We start from the raw sequence: 23,355 nt of genomic DNA on the forward strand, positions 1-23,355 counted from the left end.
GTCAATCTATCACTGCCAATGTATTCTTAGCACTTTTTTTTTTCCTACTGGTACAACCCATTAAACTTCCTTACCCCAGTCTGTTCCATCTCCTGAACTTCTTGATTCCCCATCACCTTCATCTGAGGTAACCAAAAAGTCAAATTCTTTCAAAGCTTCTTCTGTATCTCTGTCTTCACTGCTGTCAGACAGCACTCTTTTCCTTACAATCTAAAAGATAGGAAAGAACAGAAAATAGCTGAATTAAGTTGCACACGTATCTTTATACCAAGCGGTACCGTCCATCTTCTATGCAAAATCCTAACAGGAAGTTGAAGTAGAAAAGTATACATTAATAAGTAATATCTGGAATAAACACAAAGACTTTGTTCCAACCTTTAAGTTAAAATGAAATTTGCCTGTAGATCTTTCTTCCTGTGATCACCAATAATCAATCACTTTATAATAAGTCTACACTGACCTAGGCCAATACTATTTTTAATTAATACCAGAAAAGTAAAAACTTTCTCTTAATACAGATTAAAAAACCCACACAAAACCCACAAACAAAAACCCCAGAATGCTCTAAAAAGGACTTCAGTAAAACCAAACTCATTCTGCTTCTCTGAAAATAGTCTTTTTGACTTCAGAGATCACTTCGTATGTGGACCACAAATCCAGGAAGAAAAACCCCAAACAACTGACAAGAACTAATTTGCTGAGACTCGGCAAAATTATTCTACCCTGCATATTTCCTCAGATTTCCTGTCATTTAAATATGGTACTTCTATGCTTAAACTGCATTTTCCTTTCAAAATCAAAAGCAAATTTCCTTACAAAAAACCTACTAGATTTTGGTAAAAGAAAAAATACATGTTTTAATGAAGGACCTCATTGTACTCTTTCTGCAATAAGTTTCCCCTCAATAGTCAAAATGGACAGGTTTTTTTTTTGACTAACAGGTGAGCTGATGCCATGATACATGAAATCTGCAGCATAAAAGAAAAATTATATTCATCACAATATTTTGGCTTTGAACCTTGCTAGGGTTGAATCTGAAAAGACTTTTAATACATAGGCCAACATCCCATACTTCATGAGGATGACTGACTGTTTCCACTAAATACAATGAACCTATTTCAAAGCCATTCTAAACTTTAAGCTTCATTCCTTCAGCAGGCTTATTGAAAATACTGTGTTATTGATGATTTTACAGAAGAGTTTCTGGCATTAGATCACAGTCCACGGATGGCAGGAACAACTTTAAAAAGATCCTCTTTAAAAGCTCTTTAAATCTGATGGCTTTTAAAGTGTTTTGTTTTTTTAAACTGATCATAGAAACAATTACACAGATCGCAACTCTTAGCTGCTTTAGTCGTTAGGAAACACAGCTCACTGAATTAGTATTAAGTTTGAAAAGAGGAGGATAAAATGGAATACTGATTGTATGTATCTATTTCATGCAATGATATGACCAAATCATACAGCAAAGTATAGATCATAAGGGTATTTGACTGAATTAACAAACAAAAAAGTTTATTAACCACATGTGAAGAGTTTTTCCAGTTACACAGCCTCTTCCTTCCACAAATTATTTCACGAGAAAGATGGTACTTCAGTTCTGTACCCTACAAAGATAGACTTCTACAAGTCATTTTAAATATCAATAAATTTCTATAAATTTTCAAGAAGTAATGTGTTTTTGATATCTGCTACCTTAAAACTGCATCCAATGTGATAAAAAAATACTAGGCAGTATGTGATAGTAGAAAGACCATTTAAAACAAGTTTAATCCGTCACTGGAAACTTAAGGCAATAACAATGGCAAAGCTTAACTCGTATGCACAAACTCAGAAATGCATGTATAATTCCTCTTATGCACACATGCTTGGACAGACCATCATAAAGATGCATTAATGATTTGCACGTGTACATACACAGTCATATACTTTGCATATAGGCATCTCATTAATCTCACTTTTTCTGTTCTTCGTAACTTTTTCAATTATTTTTTCCACTCACTGTTGCAGTATCAATGATTGCTTTCTCTCTTCCTTCAAGATCTTCTTCATCTTCTTCATCACTAAATTCTGCAGCTGCATTTTCAAGAAACTTGAAGGTCTCTAGCAGAGCAGCAGATTCAGTCATTTCAGGTTTCCTAAACAACAACAGCCACCACCACCATCGTGAGTCAAAACCACAGCAATGTCACTTTTGCAATTACTAGTCTGTTCTATATTATGATGCCCAATGACATGTGAAACTAAAACAAGCCTACAGGTAAAAATGTTTGTGGATTAAAGAAGTAAACATTATCCATAAACTATTATATCAGAACCAACAATTATTCTTCATTGAACGGCAATTACCTGGGCAGAGAATTCAGTTTTTTATTTGAAAAGCATTTTAAAGCAATGTTCATCTGATATGTACCCAAAAGCAACATCAATAAAGATATACCCTAACCAAAAGCCTCAGCAACAAGGCTGAGCTCAGGGTATGGGAACTTTGCTGCTAGTATCCAAAGTTCCTCACCTTGCTGGAAAACATCAAACTCTAAATCTATCAGTTATCAATTGTAGAGAGATGGTAAATATGTTGCTTTAGAACAACATAATGAGAAAATATCAGAATGGGAAAATGTAGATGCTAACATTAAACAAAGAAGGAAATGGATGGAGACTGGGCAAAGTTACAACTGCACTGACACAAACAGGAAGCACAAAGGTTGTTATAATAACAAATGAAGAGGAAGAATTCAAGTAACCAGACGAATCCAAGAAACAGGACTTTAACCATTATTAAAACTCTGATGAGTACGATTAAAGCAATCCTAAAATTAACAACAGGTACAGAGTTTTCTATGTGGGAGTTACACTTCATCAATCCCTCAAAGATAAGTGGTAAATAAAATAAGCTCAGTATAAATTGTAATGATGACTGCAAGCTTTATTGTTTTCTTACCTTTAATCAGTAGTCTGTTTTTCATAGTTCATCACTAAATGCACATCATCTTGATTTTCCCAACCACTGAAACCACAGAAGTGTCTCTCTTTTTCAGAACTGTAGCTCTACATTGTCTTGTACAGTCACCCTTGCTACCAGCAAGTGCCTTCCTAATGCTGCATTTTGCTTCTGCCATGACCCATTTCAAAAGGTTCAATCAACTAACAAGCCCATATAGTAAGACCTTGTAAACTCCCTGCTGTGTAAACACCTGATTATCCATCCATCCATTACCCACTTATTCCAGTCTTTCTTCATAACACCTTTCAAAGGTTTATTACAGAAAACATCCGAGCTCTTATGTGCAATAAGGCATGATAAGAAGCACACTTCCTTCTTTACGCAGCCTCTGCTCAAGCAGTTCTATGTTTACATGACAGCAATTAGCAGGAGTGGCTTCTTCATAACCCCAATATGTCTAAATCTCATTAAGACAATTTGCTATTCTACCAGGGTTTTTTTTCCACTTACCCTTACAGCCCAAAAATACCAATAAAGGTTTTGTTTGACAGCAGAGATTCCACAGAGAGCAGCAGGACATACCATGATGTACAGCATGTTTTCATGGTCACTGCTTTTACTGAGAATATTCCTTCCCCTTTCCCATGTCTTAGATTGCTCTTATCTCAAACATGCTTCCAATCTGTCTTGCTTCCTGCAGTATTTTGACCCCACTGTTCCTATGATAAACCTGAAAGCACTCCCTAATATTTTTCTTTTTCCTTAAGTAGCCCCTACTTCAGCAGACTATAATACCTCATAAATCTCTAAGAATAATGTACATTTTCACAGAAATCCTATGGTACTGTTGTCTTGCTGTTTCCAACACACAAATCTCAATAAGGCAAAACTTGCAATGTGCTTCATTTGACCACTTTCTTGTTTTGCAGTAACTTTTGTGTGTCAACTTTCAGTGGACTAAATAATCCAACCACAATTATGTTTCTGTTTTTTCCTCTGTACTTTGCCATGCAAAAATCTGCCATATAAAACCATCGTGGCTGCTGATCTACATTAGGAACTACCAGACAAGCCACAGTAAATAGCAACGTATGTACTAATAACAAATACAGAATACAAAATTATAATGAACTGAAGTAATTATTAAGAAACACATATCCTTCTACAGGCACAAGTATTTGCAGTAATTCCTACATGGACTTGGTTCTGTACTTATTTGGATCTTAAATTAGGCGCCAAAAGAGAAGGGGTTTTTTTTGTTGGGTTTTGTTTGTTTGTTGTGAGTAATTGGTCTGAATTGAATTATCATATTAATTACTACATACCTTAGTGGGCAGGATATATACATAATTATATATTGCCTTTTATAGAGGGCGGGGGGGAAAAGCCATCTCATGCACTGGAATACACAGTAGTTTACCATTATTTCAAAACTTCTGCACAGTACAAAAATGTGCAAAGTCAGCAGAGTATCATGGAAGATTACCTGTGCCGAGGCACAACTTGCAAGAAAGAATTCACACAAACAAACAAACAAACAAAACCCCTCAAACCAGAATTGACAGGATATTTAAATTATTTAAATGTTCTAGAGAGAAAAGAAGCTTCAAGCTAACTTCCAGGCTGACTGGAAATATTGTACCCCAATACACTTCAGCAGTAAAATCACAAGTAGCTCAATAATTTAGCTATTCTTCGTTCTTTAGCAGCACATAAACACAGTGCATTTTTGATATTATTCAGCACAAATACTTAAGAATACTATAAAATATGCTTAAGAAAATGTCTATTCTGAACTAATTTATGTTCCATATTTAATGGCAGCTTGAAGCTTGCTTGTTTCATTTTCCATCTGTTTCGTGTGTTTCTCTTGTAGGGTCATACACAAAGCAACATTAAAAAAAATAGAAGTGGCAAAAATATATTCAGAGGTAGGGTAGTTTAATAAATGACTTTAAATTCCATTTTAGTAAAAAGAAAAACAGCTCAACATTTCCTGGGCTTTTGTAATCTGGAACATTTTTTAAAAAAACAATGGGTGAAAGCAATAAAATGCTTGGGACTGATGTATGAACCGTAGTAACACAGGCTTAAGTAAGTGAGGCAAGACTGTGGCAAGGCTCAGGAGCTGCTGCAAACAGTGGGAAACCAAAAAACCCACAAAGGTCTCAAAAAGGATACTTCCTCTTCAATAGACTGAACTGGATCAAAACGAATGTAAGGGAGAACTTAATTTTCAAAGTGCAAGAACTTAAGAAAATGCTTTCTTCTTCTTCCCCAGATATACTGTCTAAAGAAAAAATAGCCAGAAACCCCAGACAGTAGGATCAGCTACAGAAGGTGCAGAAGCAGAGAGTACAGAGCAAGCAGATGTTGGCAGGACCATCTCAACCCTGCACACCTCAGCTGCTTGTTCTGAATCTCTTTCCCACTGCTCCTTCCTCAACAACACCTTGCAGGGTTTTCTCCCCAGCACCTAAACTTGCTTTCTTTCCTTGAGTTGACTTACCACTTCCTAACCAAACTTAAAACCAGAAAAAATAATTTAGAAGTCATTTAACTGATATAACATCTTCTATCAGATACTACTACCTCTCTGCATTACATCTTCCTCTCCAGAAGCCCTACCCAATTAGACAAGAAAGCCTTTGAGGACAGGAGACTGCATGCCACTCATGTCTGCACATGATTAAGTACAAGAGGGCTAACTGATGGTCACAGGCATGAGAAGTACAGTAATTGGTGCTAAAAAGTAAAGTGCAGCTACCCTAATGCTGCTGGGTTTTCCATCTTACTAAAAATGGATGGGTAGCGTGCAGATTTTGGGAATATTACTCTTGACACAGGGAACTTCTAATCCACAAATATAAGACACTTCCCTGCTTAAAACACAAAACATAAACCTGAAGTCACATGAAAGTTTTTCTTCTTAGGAGAAATTGCCAAAAATTTTTTGCAGCCTGATACTGCCCTCATACCAACATCTCATACCAACATGTGTTTCACAGGCTGTTCCCCTGTGGCTCCTTTGAGACTTAAAGTAACAATAATCTTTTCCTGTGAAATCTAATGTTTGAGTATGTTCCACGTGTGCTATTTAAAGCACGTGTGGCTCTTGCTGGGCCTCAGCAGGCCACAGAGTCAACTTTACATCTTCTGCCCTATAGTCACATTACATGGCTGAAGGCAAGTATTGTGTGTCAAAACCCAGTTGCCCTGGCACTGAGATATTAGCAGCTTTACAAACAGTAGAGTTATTCAACTGGCTCTAAATATTCGATATTCAGGATCTTGAAATAAATCCTGTTTCTTGCTGAGTAAGAAGTAGAAACCATAATATATAGGAAAGGTTATATGAAAACTAAGCCAGCACATTGATGGTATCTTCCCTGCTTCCAACCTGATCCAGAACGTTTCATATTGCGCAGTCAGGTTTAACTTAGACACATGTTTTCCAACACATTCAGTATCTTTATCATTACCTTCTCCTTTGCTGATAATAACCCTTGCAAGTCTGTGATCTCAGGAGACTCAAACTTCCCACATGAACTGCCCAATCACAAGGCCATTAACTGCCTCACTGGTTCTACTCACTCCCACAAAGGAAAAAGTAGAGGGTTTTGTTCATTTGTTTGTTTTATCCAAGACATACACAAATTATCTTAAATAAAACCAGATTTTATTGATAAATTCAGAAGCAAGAAGAAATACCAGATTAAAGTTAAAAACACCAGTTCGACTTAGGCTGAGAAATGGTTCTGGGGGCCTGTACAAGAAAAAAACCTGTTATGACCACACATTCAAAGAGCTATGCTAGCACACTCTTTCTGGAGCCATTTTCATTGGCTCAGTTTCCTCCTACTACCAAAACGTGCAATTGCAAAGTGCTAAGTTTTATTAATAGCCCACAGAATTCAGATATTTCATGTTTAAACACAGACTTTTCAATATTGCAAGTTGAGTTCGTTCAAACTGGACGCATGCAAATTGCTTTCTACTGCCTTTAAGAACAGTTTGTTGAATCTTCAATACTATGTAAATTCTTTCATAACGCAGCACAGAAAATAGTAAACTGATCATTTATAACACCATGGAACACTTATAACCATCAAAATGTGCACACAAGGAAAACAGGGCAGGCTAGACGGGCTGTCACAACCTTTGAAACCTCTTAGGAATTCACACCACACAATGCAGGAACCAGTGCAATACATACAACTGGTAAGCAACACTTACAAAATGGTTTGGATGTAAATTGGAATCGTGAAGGAATGCCATTTAAAAAGGAAAGGCCACTACTCTTGCCAAATCTAGTCAGATGCCTATAATATGTCAAATAAAAAAGCTTTTTAAAGAATAAAAATTTTTAAAATCCGTTTGAAAAAACAAAGTACTTTAAGTTATTTCTTCATTCACCTCCCCTCTCTTGGCTTCTCTCTCGCACTACATAACTTCTCTACCTCTTCCTCTCCATTCTTTCTGACCCATAAGTCTTATGTGACATTTCCAAGAAGTATCTCTTAATCCCTTAAGCCACAGACCTGTGCCAATTAAAAGAGTGATCCATTGGTACTACTTCCTTCACACAAAACCTCAATTTGCCTAATTTTCATTCCTGCTTCAATGCATCTGTTGAAAATGTCCAGGTCTGCCCTAAATCAGGTATCTCTGAAATGCTTGTTAGGTCACTGAGAAATGGAAGGTGAAGAAAACCCCATCAATAAAGGGAATAAGGCAAATAGTTTGGGGGGTTTCTTTCTTCTTTTTGTAATTCAATGTTTTAGTCTCGCATACTAATTTTGAAATCTTTTCTATGGCAGATGTTACCTCAGGTTGCTAAACTTGGAGATATTTTCCCAAATAAACCATTTTATAAGCAAGTCAACACACGACATTCATTAGCCAATATGCAGCAGTTTCATTGCAGGGGTCAGTGTTAATAGGATTTAGAGATGCTAAAAAGTTATTCAAGGCCTTCTGGTATAAAAAGACGTTCAATTGCTGAAGCGTCAGTTGGAATGATTTGTTGTATAATCAGAAAGATAATGTCTTTAAAAGGTTTAATTTAATCTTTGAAAAGGTCTTTGGATCTGCTCTTACATGTTGAGGTTTGATGCCTTTTTGCTGTATAGGGAGTGGAAGTCATACACAGTCCAATAGAAAAAAATAGGGCAGTAAATCAGTTTCAGAGAGACTGATGTACCATTCAGGACCATTTTTCTTTAAAAAGTTTCTACTGAAATATAGTTATAACGATTAAACCCTTAATGAGAACTCAGATAATTTATCTGTATTGTTCTTATATATACACACATCCATACAGAAGTGTATATACATACGTATGCTTGATAGACCCTTGTTCCTTTCCAGTTCTATTCCTTTATTATTTGCTTCCACTCAAATCAAACATTATCCAAATACATACCTGCAAGAAAGTAAACTAATTTGACTGTTTAGGTTTCAGTCAATAAGGTAAAGCCATTAAAAAAGAGGTAACAAGTGAACTGGAGATACTTAAACACTCTCATGTTTTCAAGGCCACACACAAGTGACATTTGCAAGCAGCTTTAATTTCTGTTTCAGTTTGTTGGGGGAAAGCACCCATTCCTCTCACTGCAGGTGTTAAGAATATCAACCATTATTGTAGAGTTATTATTTTAGTTTCTATTTTCGAGTCCAGTCATGCCAAGTGGTACTTATCTTTTGTAACGCAAGTGAGCTCATCTGAAGAAACTGAAAACAGATTCCCTTTTAAATTCCATTTAAAAAGTGGAAACAGGACTATATCTATCTCAGGTTATCATATTAACATTTCATTTATGGAATCAAAATCTTCCAGGGTGCATTCAAAATCCACATGATGTCTTGAGTGCTAAAGTTTTCAAGAGGATCTGTACATTAGCAAATAAACAGGCAAGGTAAGAATACAAGTTTGGCCACAGATGTAGCAGCTAGTAACACATAAAGACTGAGGCTACTTCACCTCATAACAAAAAACCCCAATTTGGCTTTAAAAGACTTTCAGACAACAGTAGTTTTTTCTTCACTGTACAAAAAGAAGCAAAAACCAAAAGGAGGGGGGTTGTAGGAGGAGTTCTCTGATGTAATTGCAACCCTTTAAGATGTAGAAAATTAATTTCAGGGGTATGAGGGACCAGATGACAATTTTCTAAAATAAATGGAGCCTAGAAGAATTCAAGTTACATATCTTCTGCTGAAAATAAATATTATTGTCATAAGCATTTGCACTATGGTAACTGCTAACACTTCTACATTCCAGTAGTAACCACTAACAACTTCACAATAATCACCACAAAGATTCTCACTAGCCTTGCCCACAAAAAGGCCAAATTTACTGTCAGCATCATGGCACTCAGTGTCCAGACCGTGGCTGTTGAAGGGTCGAACAGACAACAAGGTGTAATTGTTACAGCAGAACTTGTGTGTTACACCAACTCATTAACATTTGTAAAAGATGTAGTGAGTTGAGCAGAGGAGAAATACCTTCTCTACCCACTGTGAAGTTTAGACTTCACACATCCTTGGGTGAGAAAAAAAATGCCAGAGCTTACCCTTACAACAATCAAAGGCATTTAAAAAAAAAAGACTAAAAGTGTGGGTGCCTGCTGTTGTCAGAAGTAGTCAAGGGTCAGCCAAACTATCACTACACACAGATTAATGGCTTACATAAAACCTGATAAAAACAGACTACATTGAGAAGTGTATCAGCTCTTCTGGTCTTTTACTGGAATTTCTCCCAGAAGCAATTTGTTTGTTCTCTTTCTTTCACTGAGAAAGTATTGATTGATTACCAATAAACAGTAGTCAAAACATCAAGGAAGCTTTTTTCCATTATCCCCTCTCTCCTCCCAAAGAGGTAACCATATGGCAGCATAAAAGCATCAAATAATCACTTTCATTTTCTTTGGGATTTACCACATGACTGTTCAGTTGTACAAAAGGCAGTTCAGCCAGTCTGTTCTTTCAGGAACTTATATAACTATACAGAGAAATCTTTAAGGAAATTTAATGTGCCTTCCATTTCCCTGTTTCAGAAATGCACCATTGAATCCATTTTCCTTCTGTTTTTCACCGTGACATTTTCCCCTCTATTGTGCGTTATCTTCATCACTTTCACCTACATTCTTTGCAAATGCCTAGTGATTTCTCTTCATCATTTCTCACCCACAAGCTTTCTCTTTCTTCAATATCCATACTCCACTTCTCACATTCTTCCTTCCACGTACATGTTTCTAAAAATCAGACTTAAAATCTGCAGTCTCAGCTGGGTCCAGAATATTATGCAGTTCTTCCAAGATCAAACAAATCAAATGTTCTACGAGCTGCATTTTCTCTCTTTAATAGAGGTATTCCTTGTTAGACTAGATTCATTTCCATGTATTACATTTTGTCCAGCACTCTGATCTTCAAATATAACTAGAACATCTTCAGGCTGACCATTAGCCTCAGAACTGACAGCAGATATTTGACACCAACGTTTATTAAATGTTTTGATCTACAACATTTGCTAAACTGTGTTGACTTCAGCAGTTCACAGGCTCCTGTGGTGATGGCAAAGCTTTCTCCTACAAAGAGTCTCACTGTATCCGTGCAGTCACAGGGTGTCTTCCATCTGCATTTTAGTCTGCAACTGTCCCGATGTCTGGCTGTCCTGGCAAACACATACAAATGTCCTTAAAATTCCTGGGCAGCTCTAATGGTTTTGGTTGGCTTCTTGTTCTTCCAGTGTCTCACTGTTAATGTTTCTCCTTTACCACTACCAAACCGCAGGCACTTCATGGCACTCCTCCTACCTGTACAAGCTGGCTGTGGTCCCAATTCTCTTCTCCCTCTGCATGCATGCTGGGAGTAACAAAAGGCTGCTAGAAGAACTGCCAATTTTTCACCCCGCTGGTAAGCACCCCAGCACTGGCAAGGTGTCTTCAAAGTGCATGCCCCCTACCTAAACTGTGAGACAAAATTTTGCTGAGCCACCAAAACTCTTCCCAGTTCTGCCAACTGGCAAGATGAAGCATTGAATTAAGTTTTCAAACACTCAGTAAGAATTCCAGTTGGGATCAGGAGCAAGATTATAGAATCATAGAATTGGATTGTTTGGAAGGGACCCTTTGGATCATCAAGTCCAACCATCACCCTAACTTGCCATCTACTACTAAACCATGTCTCTCAGCACCACTTTTAAATACCTCCAGGATGGAGACTCCACCACTTCCCTGGCCAGCCTGTTCTGATGCTCAACAACCCTCTCTGGGAAGAAGTTTTCCCTAATATCCAATCTAAACCGCCCCTGGCGTAACCTGATGCCATTTCCTCTTGTCCTATCACCAGTCACTAGAGAGAAAAGCTCAGCCCCTGCCTCTCCAGAACCTCCTTTCAAGTAGTTGTAGAGAGCAATCAGGTCTCCCCTCAGACTAAACAACCCCAGTTCACTCTGACGCTCCTCATAATATTCATTCTCCAGTCCCCTCACCTGCCTCCTCACCCTTCTCAGGACACAATCCAGCCCCTCAGTATCTTTTCTGTAGCAAGATGCCCAAAACTGAATGCAATGCTGGTGAGGGCCCACCTTGAGCACTGAGTACAGGGGGAAAATTACTTCCCTAGTCCTACTCACCACACTCTTCTTAACACAGGCCAGGATGTCATTGGCCTTCTTGGTCACCTGGGCACACTGCTGGCTCATATCCAGCCAGTTGTCAACCAACACCCACAGGTCCTTCTCTGCCAGGCAGCTTTCCAGACATTCTTCCCCAAGCCTGTAGGTTGAGGCTGTAATGACCCAAATGTGAGATCTAGCCCTTGGCTTTATTGAACCTCATGCCATTGGCCTTGGCCTATGTGTTTTAAATCTTAGTCACCGATTCAATGCTCATATTCTTCAAAAAGAAGCTGTTCTATGCATGTTTAAGTAATGATGACAAACAGATGAGGCAAGGAACAGGTAAGTATAAGCTACTCAAGAACACCATCTCATTTCCGATTACCCATCTGCCATAAAGCTGCACTTTGAAATCTCAGAGGCAAGCAATGATGCAATTGGAAGGAGGTGAACAGTGCCACATGCCACAGCAACAGTGTGGTGCAGTGTTTTACAGTGTCTAGTAGCACACACTGAAATAGCTTTAAAATAACAGGCAGTCTCTGCCTGAAAGAAAGCCACAGAATGGCTCTTGAATGGGAATCTAAAAGATATGGTCTGAAACCACACTTGAAACACCCCAAAGAATTACAGCACTAAAAGCTAGTCCTGTCGTCAGACTGATCAAGGAATTTTAGTAAAATCCCAGCTTTTTCCTTCCAGTGAGGGAGATCTCAGCTGGCATCTGCAAACTCATGAAGACTGATGTCACTGGTCAACAAAATCCCTGGAAAATTCCTTGACTGTAAAATCCTGGAATGACTTCTCACACATCATGCATCAAAGCTTGCAGAGCCACAATGGAAGGGAACTCATTTCTCTCCATCAGTGAATATCCTCAGCCATAGGGTAGACTAGAGTGTTAAACCTAGTATCAGATCTACCCAGAAAGCAAGTAGAGGGGAAAGAAATGCAAATTCATCCAAAACTGCTATATCAAAACCACTGCCATACCATCTCATCCATCAAATAACTACCTTAAAAACTGCCCATTTCAAAACCAAAGTAAGTGCATTTATATAAAGAGTGAGAAGAATAATTCTGTTTACCCACTTCCCCTGAGAAGCAACCCCTTCACCAGAAATCGAACTAAAATTGTTATTGTAATCTATCAAGCATTCCTTGTTCTTCAAAAACAAAGCTGCTGTACATAAATGGCAGGGCTTGTCAACTAGACAACAGCACAACATAACTTACTAGCTCATGGGTTCTCTCATACATTCACATTTTCCACCTCACAGCATTAAATTTTATTACATAACAATGAACTGCCCTTATGTAACTTGTTGGCCTGAAGTTGCTGCAGCTATCTGCTGGGTATAATGAATTTTTACAAATGCTTTTAAAAAGACAGAATGTGTCACATAACAGTATTAGACCTTAGGAAAAAGAGGTCTTGAATTTTACCACATCAGTATAGTAAAGGAAAAACAGAGGGAAGCTCTTTGAGGAAAGCTGTGCTCGCTGATGCAGCACAAACCACTGGATACAGTTACCTCGTGCATTGTTCAGACAAAAAATTCTGCATCGTTTTCATTAGTTTTCAAGTTCTGCAACTGCTGTATCTTAAACAAGAATAAACAGATCGCCTCTACAGCTAAGTTCCAGGTTTAACTTTAAAAAAAACCCCAAACCAAACCAACATTAAAAGAAAAGAAACAGTAAGAAAACTACTGTTTTCTACATTACTATAAAGTAAAAGTAAGCACAAGAAGCTTTTACTCTCCTTGATTGACTTTTCATAGCATTAGAAATTCTGAAAGCCAGAAATCAATACCTTACCTTTCAGTAACATTTACATATGTTTATCCTTTAGTGGAAAATGAAAAACTTACTGGAATCAAAATGTAACAAGTGAACTTGTTTTTCAGATCCAGCCAAAGAAATCCTGTATCTCATATAGATTATCATGTCACAGTCAGTACAGACCACAAGAGCAAAGCCTGTAATCGATACAGTAACGTTTCCAGCAATACAAATAAACAGTTAACTTGAAACAACACTGACCTCTAACCACTTAGTTGTGGTATCTCAGAGTTTTAATTCAACTTTGTGATGCCCTCCAACTGAGAAAAAAACCCAAAAACTTACGGTCCTTTAAAGCTGTGAATCTTAATAGTTACTTCCATACTTATTGCTTGAAGTAATAAAATTAGTTGAAGTTGCTCTAATGTCCAATTAAGGGGAAAAAAACCCTTACATCTTCTCAATAAACAAAAATTTGTTCTACATCATTAAGTGCATTTATGCAGAAAGGTAACACTGATGCTTACCCAATCATCGCGTTTTCTTTAACCTGGCCCTCTGTGCCATTTACCATTGGCTCTTGATTTCTGTTTTCCTTCTCTGAAGCATCACTTGAGAGGCCCAATAAAGCCTGTACTCGTCTTGTCTTCACATCCAATATCGTGTCAGTGTAGCCCACTTCTTGTAGATACCTGCAGGAACAGAAGTCATGCTAATCTTCCATTCACATCTCACTTATTCAAAGCAGTAAATGCAAACTTCTCTCTAAACTCATCTTCAACCCCTCAGCTTAGTAAAGTGTGGTGCTGTGCTAATGAAACATGCTTATAAATCATCCTGTACCAGCTGCAGAGGGACCGTCTCTTGCAGTACCAGCCTCTACAGTCACTGAGGGGAAAAAAAAAATAATCAAAGAGCCCAGCAGTCCGAGGTTGTACAATACGTTATTCATCCCTTTTCCAAAATGGATGGAAAAGCACTTTCAACTAAAATACTTGCATCTGGCTTATAAAAATCACCACAGTTGCATATACAACATGGCCATTAGCCATTTCGTTCTTCAGCACACCAGAACAGCCCAGGAAACTTTACAAGAAGAGTCAGGTATGTTCTTTTTGTAGGCATTATTAGAAGCCTAGAAAACATAGGGAATAAAAGCAAATTCTGCAGCTACTAGTAAGAGCTGTTATTTACAATGCACTAGGTTTGATAAAAAGTAAAAAGTAAAAATTGGCCTCTAATTCTTTCCTCCAGTAAATGGAGTTAATAGTACTGGCTTCTCAGGACCACCAGACTGATTAAATGGTCAGCATTCTACAGCATTCTGAAGAGGGGAAAATACTGTTCTGAAGTGACAGCTATTCCAAATGAAGGACACACACTTTTCCTGCAAGAACATTCTCCTCCAATTATTTAACAATATCCTCTACGTAAGCAAGTTAGGAGAGAAATACAGATTCTTGGCTATATAAAAATCAAACAAGTCACCTATGCAGAGTCTGTCAGTAACGAACTCTCTGCATTCAGCACTGTGGCACTTAGGAATTATGCTGAAAAGGAATGACTTGTCTTCAAAGATCACTGATCCAAGTCATGACCATCTTATTTATATTTATTCAACATACATGCAAAGGTTTGAGCTCCTGAAAAAGAAAAGCATGTACAAGCCATCCAAGAGACAAATTTAACATTTGTATAATTCCCTGGAAAGAACCTTTAACATAAGCTCCAGACTATCCTTACTGTCTCCCTCCCCTCTCATTTAATCCTATGAAATACACACAAAAAAATTAGAAACCAGAAGTTTTTTCTAGCTGATAAGACCTTAAAATCTAATTATCAGCATGTGGAGGATGAGGAAAACACATTAAAAAAACCAGATAAAAGACACTATAATGAGAGGTCTTTAAGAGGCACCTTCAGTTTAAACCAAGGTCTGTAACCAAGGTGAAACAGACAAAAATGTGACCAAATACATTGGAAATTAACTAGTTCATTATGACCACAATTCAAAGATGGATTTAGATTAACAGATGCTTTATTAAGGCGAACACAGAATTACAAAACTTCTAGTCTAACCTTCTGGATATTATCCAACACCAGTTATTTTACATAGCTCTTAACATAATTACTTGTGTGTGTTGGTTTTAAATTGCAAAAAGAATTGCAAAGTGTCACGACCCACTGTTTTCCCAAGCAGACAGGTTCTTTGCTTTTCTTCCACTGAGTGTGAGAGATCGGTATTTGTGATTTGACAAGGCTTCTCAACTGAAGTTCTGAAATATTAAAAAATTTCAAAAACCTAGGAAAAGTAGGGCAGAAGAGGAATGAACTTCATCACACACACTAGCTTTTCTTGAAAGAAAATCTAACAGAAAAAAAGTAAATCAAATGCCACCACTGTCACACGTCATTTCCAGATCCTTTCCCTTGCACTCATTATTCAAGTTCTTTTTTTCAACACTTACTGTCTTAGCAGCTGTCGTCCTTGTTTCCGTATTAGCTGACTGGTCTGTTGTGGCTGAATCTCTGTCTCATTCCCTTCATCTGGAAAACATTATTTAATTATAAATATTTTTTTCCTTGCCCTACTTCTTAAAAAGATGCCCATCCACTTGAAAAGACCAATGTGATTTCCCTTGAAATGCTTAGGAATGGTTTAATAACAAAATGTAAGATTCGAAGTGCCAATAATGAATCAAGAGAGAAAAAACACACATAGCTGTAGTACTACATACGTAGAAAGACTGTCAGATACATCCTACTGTACAACAGCAAGTTCTGCTGGTCACCAGTGCCTTCCCTCCTGCCTCATATTCACAAGCCCTATCTTTTTTTCCTGAAGGGAACATAATCACACAGACAATCTGCAGTTCCACTTTTGCATTAACCTTCCAATCAAATTGCTGCTCATAATTTAAGCCTGAATACAAACATCTAGCTGCTAACAGTATCAAATACAACTGCAGCATGGTATCTATTTACAAATTACTGTCCAACCAATGTTCCTAATATTTGACCATACAAAGTAAAACCAACAGATCTACTCACATCAACTCTGAATTAATCCATATTTGTATTAGTTTTGTGGAAGGGGAAAAAAGATACAATAGGGGTCGCTTACTTTTTTAAGCTGAAAAGCAGTTAAAAACTCTTCACCACATTTTCCACAACCACCAGCTTGTATCCAAACAGTACTACTTTGGGAAAATCCACAAAAAATGACTGGCTGTTCTGGTGAGAAACCTGAATGCTGGCAACCAACAGCTACACATTCATTCTAAACATAGCTTCATACTACAAGATGATGGGTTTTTCCCCCATCTCCTTCAGGAGACCCACAAGCATATAGTTCCCAAGATAAAAGATCTTGGGTTTATTATCTACCACAGCCACAACAAAACCTGAAACACTTGTGGTCCAAAGACTAAAGGATGAACAATCTTCTCATGTAAACAAACTCAAGAACCAGAAAAACCTGTGGTATAATCCTATGAGTAACCTTTTATGTGATGTGGGAAAGCTACTGTCCTTACCAGGAAGTCATTTACCTTTGAACAACTGAATTAACACCGCACAGGAAAAAATCCAAAACACCACCCACCCAAAGAAGCTATCAAAGACTAATTAGGGTTCACATGCAAGGAGAGCCATATGAATTTTATCTACCTCAAATTCACAAATCCATTTAATAGCCACCATGGAAAAATACATGAGAAAAGTGCCTGAAAACCTGTTTAGAAAGCAAAACCCCTTCCTCTGAAGGCACTGTTAAGTACATCTACAGGCAGGAATTCTCTTCTGCTGAGTCTCCTCAAAACCAACAACCGTGACAGCATTTTGCAGATGAGAATGAAAGGACCTGCATTATGAGCAAGTAACCACAGAAGATATCACAAGCAGCAAAACCAACCAACCAATCAACCAACCAAAAAGAAGGCCAAAACCTCAAATAAGCAGAAAAGGGGTCTTCCCTTATCTGAAGATTAAATTCTTTCTTCTAAACTATATTACTGATTCCCCAAGAAATCACAGAGAAAAAAAAAAGCAAGGACCCATTAGGAAGAACTACTACAATAACACTGCTGTGGGTTTTTTTCCTTATTGGGCTGGAAAACCAGGGGACATACAAGTATCTTTCAAAGACAACTCAAAAGCACGATAAAAAAAAATAAAATCTATTAACAGTGTGTGTCTTTTATCAGCCCAGTTTTGGAAATAAAATGAAAACATCCATTTCTGACAGTTACATGTATAGAATGTACTGGGATAAATGAGGATAATGGAATTTTAACAAACATTCACTTTACAGAAGTAATGCAGTGGCTGGGGCTCTGCTGGGCAAGCAGGGCCTTGCACTACATTCCTCAGAGGGAAACTGGAGCAACGTGCTATAGCTGTAGCCTGAGAAATTACAAAACCCAAGGATATCTAAGATCTCGGTATGACCGGGACAAAGTTTGTAGCAGTCCAGGCACAGATTGTTGTCTTTCACTTAGTAACACCAAAGCATTTCTTCAGTTAAGGAAATAAGCTTGATAATAATGGGAAATAAAACTCCTCGGGAATTCATTATACCTTGCCCAAGAAAAGCCTGGTGCAACATTTCATCAGTTGGTATGGGGTTGGATTTTTCGCTTGTTGGGGTTATTTTAGATGACTTGCTAAATCAAATGGGGTAAGAATTAACCATGACAGTAAACCAGACCATCCCTTCCACAAACCAAGTGACAGAGCTGGGGTCTGCAGACTTCCTATACTCTTCCTTTACACACAAGTGAGTCTGATTTCCTTGCTTCTCTAGGAGTATCGGGGACTGAGCTACAAAAATCACAACTTACTATGTCTCCTTTCAAAGGCCTGACCTACAACTAGATATTTGAAGCCCCCTCCCTTTTTTTTTTCTGAGGAAAAGATTAGGAGATAGAGAGAGGGATGAAAAGAACCAATTTCAGGTTTTAAATTCTCAAATTCAGTACTTAAAACTATTTATGTGAAGTTGGATTCAGAGACCAAGGTGAAAAACTGTCCTCTCAGAGCACAGCACTGAAGCTAGTTGTATGGATTTCCAATGATCACTGGAATTTTGTAAATAAAATCCCGACTTTTGAGATCTCACTTATGTCTAACATCCACTCTCATTCTCTTTCCTCTGGAATACCACTGAGGTAATGGAACAAAAAATTAGGTACTATATATTTCATGTCCTTTGCCATTAACTCTTTATTCAGAAGTTTATATTTATTACATGTATTATTTCAAAGATAAAATGATTTTATAGCTATAAATCTAGTAACTCCCTGTTCCAAAACATCTATACACATTGCTAAGGAAAAGTAACTCTCTCCAGGACCAGTTTGTTGGTTTGGTTTGGGTTGTGGTTTGGTTGTGTTTTTTTTGATCTAAACTAATTTGATTTATTCATAGACTCAGAACATTAGCATATATTGTTAATTTTACAAAAGTAAAACACGGTCATTATTAAGTATCTCAATTCCCATTGCTTCCATTAAATGGCTTATTTTATCAACACTATCATTTCAGCATTTGCACAAACCACAATTAATCTCTTACGCCAGTAATGAACTCACTCTTAAGAAATTCTTACCAGAATCATAGTTTGGTGGCTTCATATCTCCCTGATTCAATTCTGTGCCATATTTCAATTTATGATATTTAGCTCTGAAAGGGAAAAAAAAAAACCAAAAATGAAAATTGTTAACACATTTAAAGGGTATCTCTAAGTACATAAATGTCACCTGTCTTCACTTAAAAGCCACTCCTTCCTTCTAGGCTAGGGACAAAACAAAACAAGTAATTTCCGCAGGACTTCAGATATGTAATTTCGCTCAATTATTTTTCCAAGGTTGACACGTAATTGTGAAGTGAATGCTGGTGAAACACAGGGATCAGTAGACCACACATTTTAAAAACTGGTTTTGCTACAAATAACATTCCTTCCCTGGACATGGGCTACTCTCCGCTTCCCTCCCCACCCACACCCCCCTCATTTTTTTTTTAAGCATTCACTAAGAAACATTTTTACTATCCAAGTCAGTTCAGTGCCATCTCCTTCATGTCCTACTGTTACCTCAATTCAGCAAACCTCAGTTTTATTCTTTGAAATGCTGTGCTTTCCCCCAGCAGCAGGCCCTCAGAACAATTCTGAATGAGATTTAACAACTGACAGCAGCCCAGCCACACCAGTTTCTCGCAGATCTGCCGCTTGACCAAGTTTGAAAATGGAGACTTCTCTCAAAAATATTTAGCCTACCAAGGGCCTACTGTAATAAACCCCACAAAACATGTTATATAATAACAGTAAGAGCAGCTGGAAGAAAAAGGGACATGTTTTTTAATTTGAAAAGCTTATTCCTACAGTGTCTATAAACTTGTAAACACCCAGAATAACACCACAGTAGTACAGCACTGAAAACTCACATATAAGTTGTTTGAAATCCATCAGTCTTATAACCCAGTAACAGAGAAACTGAGGCAGCAAGTGCCTCAGCCAGTTTTGCCATCTGTTCCCCCCTTCTCTCACACTCAGTGTAAATTTTGTCTCTATGATTGTTTTCTGCCAAACATGAAAATTTAGACAATTTACAAAAAACTGATTACTCCCTATAAAGTTTTGGAAGCATTCATAACTGGGTAGAAAAGCAGCACTCATACTGGTTCCTGCCCTGAATGAAAGGCAGGGAAGAATTCAGGCAATGCTGGGCATGCTGCTGCTGCCGGGCTGCACGCCCACCCAGCACATACGCACAGCTCCAACACCAACATAGGGAGCTGGGTGAAAGGTGGCAACATAGAGGCTACAAAAGACAAAACGGGGGAAAAAATAGTCCACCTCACATACACCAACATGAAACAGGGCTTCATGAGCTCCACTACTCACAAGGGAACTCTTCCACTTGAAATAGAATTACTGGGTGTGACACTTCATAATTGTATGATTCAAGTCTCACTAAGATCAAATGACTGTATAAAGACCAACTGTAGATGATGTTTTTAAGTTCCAGGCACCTCTCAACCGCTTCTCAGACATCTTCATTACATTACTGGGTTTTTTGCCTTTTCCTCTTTCATCAAGAAAATTCTGCACTCCTAACAAATGGTGCTGAGGGAAGCAGTGCTTGGTAGTTCTAATATTTCAGTATTGACAGTACTAATTTCCTCCTAATCCAGCTGCATTTTAATTATAATAAACATTTAATTCTGGATGAGAAAGCTAAGTGCAGAGTGAAGAAATGCCTCTTAGGCAACAATGACAGAGGAAGGAACTGACTTCCTCCTCAAGAGCTAGAGCACTAAGCACTCAATCAGCTGAGCAGCAGCCAGCGAGGATGGGAGAAAGGATGCACTTGGAATGCATTAACAGCAATAACTGAAGGATAAATGCTTTGGCCAGTACACAAAAGAATAACCAAGATTAGAACAAAATTAAAGCTGAATGCTCAATCAAAATATTTCTCTTTCCTTTTCCAGCTTTTTCCTACGTCTCACTGGCAGAGACATGTTACCCTGGTAAAACAATTGCATTTCACTATCATTAAATACTGGTGCTACATATACTTTATCCCCCACCATCACAATTAAAAAGTGATGACTAATCAAGAACTAAGAAATCCCCAACTCTGTCACTAACTTACCTTACCAACTTTAGACACTGCACTTTGCCAAATTCTGGAAGTTAGATCAGTCAGCAATTCAAATGACCCTAACGTTTATTCCATTTTGATTTATCAAAAATGAGCAGATAATTAATACTTCACTTTAATCTAGATTAGTGACCTATACTGTGCTCTATTCAATTCCTGCAAGTAATTTGAGACCAGTCAGTTTTGTGGCATGAAGCATTTCCTTTTAGTTTGTGGGTTTTATATGAAGTTTTGTTATCCTCTATGCATGCTCTTATATCCTCTATGCATTCTTACCAATGTTTTGTTAACAATTTTCACCTTAAGAAGCCAAAAAAACCCCCAAAAAACTCAATACCAAACTGAAATCTGAATTAATTAGAATCAATTAATACAAATTCAGGTATCCAAGTGAGACACCAGTTAAATGTGAAACAGAAACACGAGACCACATCAGAGTACCTGAATCAGTGAACTCACCTTCAGCTATGGTCAGCTTCTAAAGTTAAGAATAATATTTTAAAAAAAAAAATCAATTTAGATAGCTAACAGTCCATCATGAAAATATTTTCTACACTTCTTCAGAAAGCAAGTGAGAAAATTATTATTAGACACTTTCTTATGCTACTGTTGGAAAACGTCACACTCATCTTTCTAAAGCGTACTAAGAAAAGGGCTGAGCACAAGGATTCAGACTCCAAGACTAGAAGGGAGAGTTTTCAGCAATCTGTTACACATATTGCAATCACAGGCTATGAGGCTTCTCACAAAAGAAACTTTTACTTCTTTTCTCTAAGAATTCTGAATATAGTCTATTCCATTAGCATGTTTCTATTTAATCTATTTCTACTATAGCAGAACATCTCCTGCCCACCTGTCACGATCAATTTCTCAGCTTTTTCAGAAATCACATAGTAAAGTACCCTTATTAACAGCTTTAAACTGGCCCTCTGCAGTTCACATTGGACTCCAGTTCACACGTCCCAGCATTGAGACATTACTATGAAAAAAAAAAAAGCAAATGATTTTTTTTTCTGTAAATAAGCATAATAAAATAAAAGTTTCCCCAACCTTTGCATCACCTGGCCAAAACAGGAACGGTGGTTTGGGGGCAGGGAAGAAGTGAAAAACATCACAAAGGTAAGCCTTTATTATCTAAAATTTATTCAACTTGAATGATTTACCTTCAGTTTTCAAAAATTAGATCTGAATTATTAACAGCATGAAGAGACTGAAAAACTACTTGAAAATAATTAGCTGAAGAATACAACTTTATAGAGGGTATTTTCCATCTGAAAACTATCCTTCAAGTTGTTTGGAAGAAAGCTACTATGTGACTGGGCAGATGCCCTTACTCAGATAAGCATGAATATTACCACTGCTCTGGCTTTTGCACTTCATTACACAATTCTCCTTTTCTGATTAGCAGCATTTTCTTTAAACTATGTGTCTTCTATCCAAACAGTGCTTGGAGACATTCAGCATGGATGCCACAACAATTCAAGGGTTGCTCAGGAAAATGCTAAAAGCTTTCATCTTTCTACATTTCCTGAGAGAAGCGAAAGTTTTCTGAATCCTTTACACAGAAACGAGTTTGATCCTGATCAAAAAGGAGGCCACTATTTCTTGGAAATATCTGTCGCCAGACCTGAAGCATCTGATCCAGCTGTGCTGAGGGAGCCTGCCAAAACATCCGTAGAAGATCTGGAAGCCGCCGCCAAACCAAGAGACATAAACAAGAACGACTGCCAGGAACAGCACGGTGAGATATTCTACCCAGGGGAGAAGGCGCCAGCCTTGCGCTGATCAGACACACCAGTGCAGAAAACAACATAAAATTAAATCAAGTGTTTCTAGAGACATGGCTCAGGAGTCCAGTTCTTTGGTTAAAATATGTTAAGGCAGGAAACGAGCTAGACTAGACTACATGTACTTGAGAGAAACAGTGCTACATTTCAGCTAGCTCCTGAAAATCCAGAGGAAACAATGTGATTTACTACTGATGGTGGAGCAAATATTGATAAAGTAATAAAAAGTAAACCTCAACTGTGAACGGCCTCACACTGCAATCTACTGGATGTTGGCAAAACTACATTAAAGCTGCTGTTGAACAAATGACAGCGCTTAACATCCTCCTTCTAAGCTCTGTGCTATTCAGTCTATTAAGACTCTTCAGCAGAAATATCTGGGTTTCCTATACATGAAACAAAAAGGTAAACTTACAATTCCTAAACAAAGACTGAACATTATATTTGCCAGAAAAACATGATAACCCATAAATAAAACGCATTTTCTACCTTACCCACTATGAAATTACGTAAGTGCCATGAAATAGAGAACAATGACAACGCTTCCCAAAG

At 37.7% G+C, this 23,355-nt stretch overlaps 1 protein-coding gene across 1 annotated transcript in view; it reads right to left on the reverse strand.

Moving 5' to 3' along the window:
- STRN (striatin) overlaps positions 1 to 23,355 on the reverse strand; it is a 63,099-nt gene that overhangs the window by 23,443 nt on the left and 16,301 nt on the right. The window contains exons 3-7 of the mRNA XM_084261637.1: positions 18,961 to 19,034; positions 15,821 to 15,899; positions 13,880 to 14,044; positions 2,003 to 2,138; positions 75 to 210 (exon numbers count right to left, since the gene is read on the reverse strand). Coding sequence (XP_084117763.1) covers positions 75 to 210; positions 2,003 to 2,138; positions 13,880 to 14,044; positions 15,821 to 15,899; positions 18,961 to 19,034 — 590 coding nt within the window. The remainder of the gene's footprint in view (positions 1 to 74; positions 211 to 2,002; positions 2,139 to 13,879; positions 14,045 to 15,820; positions 15,900 to 18,960; positions 19,035 to 23,355) is intronic.

Source organism: Gallinula chloropus, assembly GCF_964237585.1.
Source record: "Gallinula chloropus genome assembly, chromosome: 3".
In the NCBI taxonomy this organism is placed as follows: domain Eukaryota; kingdom Metazoa; phylum Chordata; class Aves; order Gruiformes; family Rallidae; genus Gallinula; species Gallinula chloropus.